This window comes from Mesoplodon mirus (assembly GCF_964341445.2).
Source record: "Mesoplodon mirus genome assembly, contig: HAP1_SCAFFOLD_3241, whole genome shotgun sequence".
NCBI lineage: Eukaryota > Metazoa > Chordata > Mammalia > Artiodactyla > Ziphiidae > Mesoplodon > Mesoplodon mirus.
Window position 1 is genome coordinate 10,112 of NW_028294063.1, and position 6,191 is coordinate 16,302.

A 6,191-nucleotide genomic window follows, 5' to 3' on the forward strand; every position below is an offset into this window, starting at 1 on the left:
CAGGCTGAATTGTTCCTCGGATATACCCGAAAAGTACAATATGACGTGCCTAGGTGCAACAGAGGTCGCCACTTGTTGTCTCTCCATAATGTCAGTGAAAAGCTCGCCCAGTTCCGAACCCACCATCTGTCATACAATGTGTTAAATGAGAATTTTAAAAATAAGCAACTCACATCACTTTGACGAGGTTCAACATAGAGTAGTCCCCTATGAACTGTTGAGGGTTCCTCGAACAATTTGCTCCCCAACCCAGAACTGAAGGCATCTAAACGATATACTTCAGGAACGGAAAGCCACATAAGATAGTCAAATCACAAATATTAAAGGAACCTTATGATTCATCCGACGCTCAATGTCCAACTCTGACAACGGCTCTGGATTAGAAATCTCAAATCCTATGAAAAGCAAAGTGTTGTCGCATAGCCAGTTCCTTACACTAAAAAGAATGATATCGTCAACAGAGTGGCACACAATCTATGGTGCAAAAAACGACTCACTTATCGCCAGGCTCCAAGTTCATTGCGATATTATAATATACACCGCCCATCTTTTGATTTATCTAAGCATGATACTCTTTAGGTATAAAGCTACACAATACAAACCATATACTTATAAGGTGATAAAAGATCGCTATAAACACAAAGAAAAACCTCAGCAATCACGTTATCGAGGGTCCGATTTTGATTCTTTTGCACTACACCATCGACCCCGCTTGTCATAATCTCTTGAGAAACGATTTGATACTGTCCTCCAAGGAGCTTGATGATGTCTAGAATCATTGATATTTATGAACGCACAGTATAAGACGGCTAAAGAAAGAAAGAGAGGGAAATACTATGTAAAATGAAGTTCGCTACGCAACTGTATTGTTGCAAGGCACTCACCATACTGTTGGATGCCATCGGATGTGATAAACATGACGAATTGGCGCTTTTTCTCCTTCTGTGCTGCATACCATTCCTAAGCATCACATATTAACAAATTTAAAGAGTACATTTGTTTCGCTTTTTTCAATAAACTTCACGTCACATATAATAACAAAGATTAAGGAACCTACCTTTAGTCCTTCATAATTTTGACGCCTAAGACAAAAAATATCGGAGGCCATGCCGACTTCCATCCCAAGAGATCGACAACGGTTGACGATTCGGATAATGTATTCTCTGGTGATTAGAATGCTATCATGAAGTCAACTTTATACAACACAACAACATACAAATCCCCTACCTGATTTGCACACGACATAAGTCGTTGTTCTTCAACGTCGCACATACTGCCCAATTCGTCAAGTTTGCAGGCTGAAGGAAGCGAACACCATCCGAGCTCCACTTACACTGAAAGATAATATCTTCTTTATGCGATCAGATTACCAAGAAATTGAGAAAAAAATCGAGAAGTAACATAAACACACATCAACTGGGGTCGTAGTTGATGCCGCATAAACAATAGTTGGAGAAGGGAGTATTCGACCCAACACTTGTGAAGTAGTCTTAATTACTGAAGGTTATAAAAATGAACTACTTGTACTAATTCGAAAGAAACACATTCGTAAAATCCTTATCGACATTAATGCCCGCAGTTTTAAGAACAGGATTTTCAGAGCCTATCATTAAGGCATTCTTCATCACTTTCGTCAGGGTGAGACGGTGAAGTGGAAGGGTTGCAGATGCCTATAACTGCTGGACAAGAGACCCAATAACATCAAAAACTTTTAAGATCTTACCCTTCTAATAGCTGAAAAATCATCAGGAGTTTGTTGCTGTTGTGTAACTTTCTGTGATGGAGCAAGAGAAAGTAGTTCAACCGGATAATGCGTATACGGTTTGTACCGGTCTGACACGGTAAACAGTCCAGGATACCTAGAAAATGACGAGAGATCACTATTTTTTTGGATAAAAGAAAATGGCGACAAAATAGTTGCCATAAAAAATTTACGTAATAAGGCCCATTAATAAAAAAACTGCATTAAGGAATACTCATACTTTAGCTGAATATTGCTGCATGAAATATTGTTCCACAGTGTACTGCTTTCCATCTTTAGCTTGAAATCTAAAAAACAAAAAGAAATAACGAGCAATTAGAAGAAAAAACAACGCGACCGGAACCAACTTCAATGAACTAGCATCGGCTTCGAGGTTACCGATTGGAAATGTCCTCTTTCTCCCGTATAAAGTGCTCACATATAACCCTTAAATTATTGTATTACCAAATGATAAACGCAATATCACACCATACATCATACCTTTGACGAGCCGAAGAATATCATTCATAACATTAGGTCTATTAGTAAAATCTACTGAAAACTTCGATGTTCCAGACGGCTGGTCGAGAAAAATCTTCATTTGTGATATTTTCTCAAGCAAATTTTGCTCGTCAGCGTGAAAAGCGTTCTTTGTTACTAAAATATGTTAGGGTGAAGAATTAAACGACAATGAGAAGTACACGTAAAATCTAATATACAAACCATCTCCAACAACAAATGCACTGGCTTTTCCATTATCGCCTTCAAGCACTTTAACGCTTTTCGACAGTCCTATTCTCATAAACTTGCCATTCATGAGCTCTGTGACCTCATTATCTCTGCAAAAACAAATGACACAAAAACAAATGTTTTATATCTTTGCAGGTAGAGTAGCTATTCTCTACATCGTAGAGAATGCCCTCATTTTCGATAAACTTTGATATGTTTCGCGTGTTATTCATATACCTTACAATAAAGTTAGAGTACTAACATTATCTATACAATGCGTCATAAGAGCTGACCTAGTTCTTACCCCATAGCTGGTTAAAAACTGTTTTTAGTGTTTTTCTATTCCAGCATCTGAACAACCGCAAAGATACTCGCTAGAAATGGTCAGGCTCGCAGCAGCAATATGTCTCTCCAGTAGGTAACCAGAGGTCGTCTGCTTGCAAAATCATTCATTCTTCCAGTGTTCTCCCCGAACATTTACCTTTTGGTTAAATTAGATTGGAAAAATCGTAAATGCATTAACGCATCGTCTTGTATCACAGATGTAATGAACTCACCATAGTGTAGAAGAGAAACCGTAAATAAACTCACTCACCTTGTATCATCGATGCAATGAAGTCATTCTTAATTTCTCCAAATAGATACGGTGCATTGTTACCGTCACTATTTTACTGTTGTAGCATTTATAAATAAACTTTTTTACTACCAAACCAAAAACTTCACTTGTGGCAACTACAAAAGTCGAGCATCTATATTGAACCGACATGCACTGCTGAATCGATCGATACCATATTTCACTGAATTAGCTGACACAACGGATTCTTGGTTTTCACTTCACGGAACAAACTATCATTCACCCTTTCCTTCTTGGATTAACAAAACCAATACGTAAAACATCCATTTACCTAAAACCGTATGCTCGATGATCAAAAAGATAGTGTATATGTCGATGTACAACGAATTTCGAGCTGAAATATTGTGACATGGGAAACTTCATATATAATATATTATATATGTTATATATACATATATATATATTTGTATTAAACATACGTTTCCATGTACCCCTGTTGTGATACAGCGAGGTTTAAAACCTGTAGAACGCATTTGTCGCGTTCATTATCAGGCACGCTTATAGCCTTTAGAATATCGTTTGATGTTACCTGGAACATAAAATAAACTAGAACGTTGTGCATCCAATGCGCCATCTAGAAGAACCAACCTGGAAGGCATCGGCAACTTTTTTAATTGCTACACGAACTCCATCCGCGTAATTATCTGCGTTTGGCAAAACACTGGCGCGTAAGAAGAATTCCTTTATCTGAACAACCAAAAATTGCAATGTTCTACGACAGTCATTATAAAATTTCACTGAATATACCTCTCCACCAAGTTTTATTTGCACTTGAGCGGAAAACAGAACAACAGCACGGTCGTATAGCAGAGCGCCATCTTTTGTAAATACGTCACGGTAAGATTTAATAAGGTGCTTGTAAACGGGCACAGTTAATGATTTACGTTCTTGCTCAGGGAAAGCTGAAAATTTGATTACAACAAAAACGTTGAAGAAAAACACATGGTAACAGTAATGTCCATAAGACATGGTCGAACAAAAAAAGCAAGTACTAAATACGTACTCGTATTTTGTCTATTTCGTAAGTTCTCTGGGGTTCTCGGAACCATCGTCTTCTTTATAAACCACGTACATTCGAACATCGTACTTAAAGAACGGCACATTCCGTTTTAAGCCTGGAAAATAATGATGCGCATATGCTTTCTGCACGAATTTAAAAAGTCTGTTAAAAACTTACTTAGTTCCGTCAAGTTCGTTAGGAACTCGGCCGTGATTCCTCGACTTCCTGGGCAAGTTTTTGCGGGCATTGCAACTGTTCTCACCTAAACAACACTTCTTCGTAATAACATTTTGCCATAACGGTATTTACACCCGAGAATAAATAACGCAACAATGAAAAGCATTTTTAAAAAAAACTTGTTCTTATCAAAACTATAATTTTATAGACATAGTCTGTACACGCGTTTAACTAGATTTTCTCCCTTGACCAATGATTTTGGGAAGTTCAGATTACCTAGACGTGATTAAGGCTTTAAATTCCATCTCAACATATGCTACAATGAGAGATAAACCTCTAGGTGTGAAAAGCGTTCCGACAAACAGGTGTATACTAGTCATAGTAGTGCCTTAAATCATAGAAGATAATTGGACAGTAAAGGTGTTTAGCTAAATCGAAAACTCCAGCGCAGGTCTTATTTTTCTGTCGACAACAGTTTCCGGAAACATAACACGTTGCAAACATGGTTCATGCACTTAGCCGCTCTAATGAATGGAACATAAGCATCCAATAAAGAACAAACCGTATCTATTTCTTCTCTGAATTTCTATGGTTTAAAAAGATAGGGAAACGAGGTTCCGAAAATGAAATCAAAAATAAGGCTGAAAAGACGCTTTTAAGAGGGTTCGCTGATACTTAGGTACTGAAATAGAAAAGTTGATAAAATATACATGATCTACATGCGCAAAGCAAATCTATTCAGTGGGCTTCGATCAATAGTACGATTTGAATCGCGTTAAACCTTTGGCATTAGATCCTTTTAGTTTCACTCCGAATATCACACCATACCAATTCAGAAGTGTTCACTTACAGATTGCTCTGACATAGCATTGGTTAGTTGCTCCATGACTATGCTGTAGATTCGACGAATAGTCTGCAAAGAAACTGCTGTAAAAACTTATTATAGAAATAAAAAATACTTGCCATTTCAAGCAGATCATGAATTGTGAATTTTGTGAACAGAAATTGTGAACAGATTGTGAATTTGAAGTCGACAGAAACAGTATACTGTCAAGCAATATTTCAAGAAACACTACACTAATCAAATACTGTTAGCCGATGTGTAATGAAAACAAATATGAGAATCAAAACAAGTAGCAGGATAAATAAGAAGAAAAGTGAAGGAGAAATTGCCGTAGACCCAAGTCTCATCATTGAGCTGGCGACAATCTACACAATGAAAGCAAAGAGTACACGCAATTTCACGTACAAAAAGAAGAAATAGGTAAACTCGTCCGTGTGGAAGCAAATTTCCAAATGAAACATGAATACAAACAGACACTGTATTTATGTTTTCAGTAAAAAGTGGCTAGCTGTAATTTTTTTGTGTTCGAAATTTCGGTGAGTTTATTGATGGGAAGTGATGAATAGCCTAAAATGGCACAAACCTCATGTAACACTTGAATGCTTACAGTCTATTCTATACCTTGATTTGTTTCTCTTTTTTGAATAGCAGTGTAGTAAAAAATGCTGTCAAAATACATTCTTGTCTATTTAAAGGTTTTTGTTTAATTTTTTACAACAGATATAATTCAATCGATATAACCGATAGAACACTGAGATATTTGCAAAACTTGGGGCGGTGCGAACTTCCAACCAGATTGAGAAAAGAAGATGAATATGGGTGAAGATAAGGCTATTTATCACTTGATCAATAAACGAACGAACTTAAATTTTATTAATATGTTTAATATGTCATATTAATGTCATGTAATTAATATTAATATGTCATATAATGACAATAATATTGGCAGTTATCCTTTGGTCACAATCCATACACCTGTGATTTCCAATTATCAATCCATCATATTCTTATTTTTAACGACCTCGCTTTCAGAAGGGGACGGGGATACCATAGCTTGCACTAAGAC

At 36.8% G+C, this 6,191-nt stretch overlaps 1 protein-coding gene across 8 annotated transcripts; it reads right to left on the bottom strand.

Moving 5' to 3' along the window:
* Positions 1–1,082: 1,082 nt before the first annotated feature.
* LOC309798394 (uncharacterized protein) lies at positions 1,083–5,498 on the bottom strand. Of its 8 annotated transcripts, none has more exons than XM_082646590.1 (14): positions 5,132–5,498; positions 4,282–4,329; positions 4,108–4,219; positions 3,852–4,006; positions 3,693–3,791; positions 3,524–3,633; positions 3,376–3,438; positions 2,465–2,580; positions 2,243–2,398; positions 1,983–2,188; positions 1,724–1,859; positions 1,412–1,670; positions 1,228–1,334; positions 1,136–1,163 (listed from the first exon to the last, which is right to left on the bottom strand). In XM_082646590.1, exons 3-11 carry the CDS (start codon positions 4,205–4,207, stop codon positions 1,800–1,802), a joined length of 1,065 nt encoding a protein of 354 aa, XP_082502716.1. In that variant the 5' UTR covers positions 4,208–4,219; positions 4,282–4,329; positions 5,132–5,498; the 3' UTR covers positions 1,136–1,163; positions 1,228–1,334; positions 1,412–1,670; positions 1,724–1,799. The 8 variants fall into 8 exon arrangements, with proteins under 8 accessions (XP_082502713.1, XP_082502712.1, XP_082502716.1 ...); XM_082646589.1 differs by having other exon boundaries at positions 1,983–2,049; positions 2,110–2,188; positions 3,693–4,006; XM_082646584.1 differs by having other exon boundaries at positions 3,693–4,006.
* Between the last annotated feature and the right edge of the window lie 693 nt (positions 5,499–6,191).

Bases quoted from the DNA above. Each gene is read 5' to 3' on its own strand.
- LOC309798394 (XM_082646587.1), bottom strand. From the start codon at position 4,207: ATGTGCCGTTCTTTAAGTACGATGTTCGAATGTACGTGGTTTATAAAG. The intron at 3,634-3,692 runs GTTGGTTCTTCT...TTTATGTTCCAG, and splicing joins AAGTTGCCGATGCCTTCCAG to GTAACATCAAACGATATTCT. The intron at 3,439-3,523 runs GTATGTTTAATA...ACAATATTTCAG, and splicing joins CAACAGGGGTACATGGAAAC to CTCGAAATTCGTTGTACATC.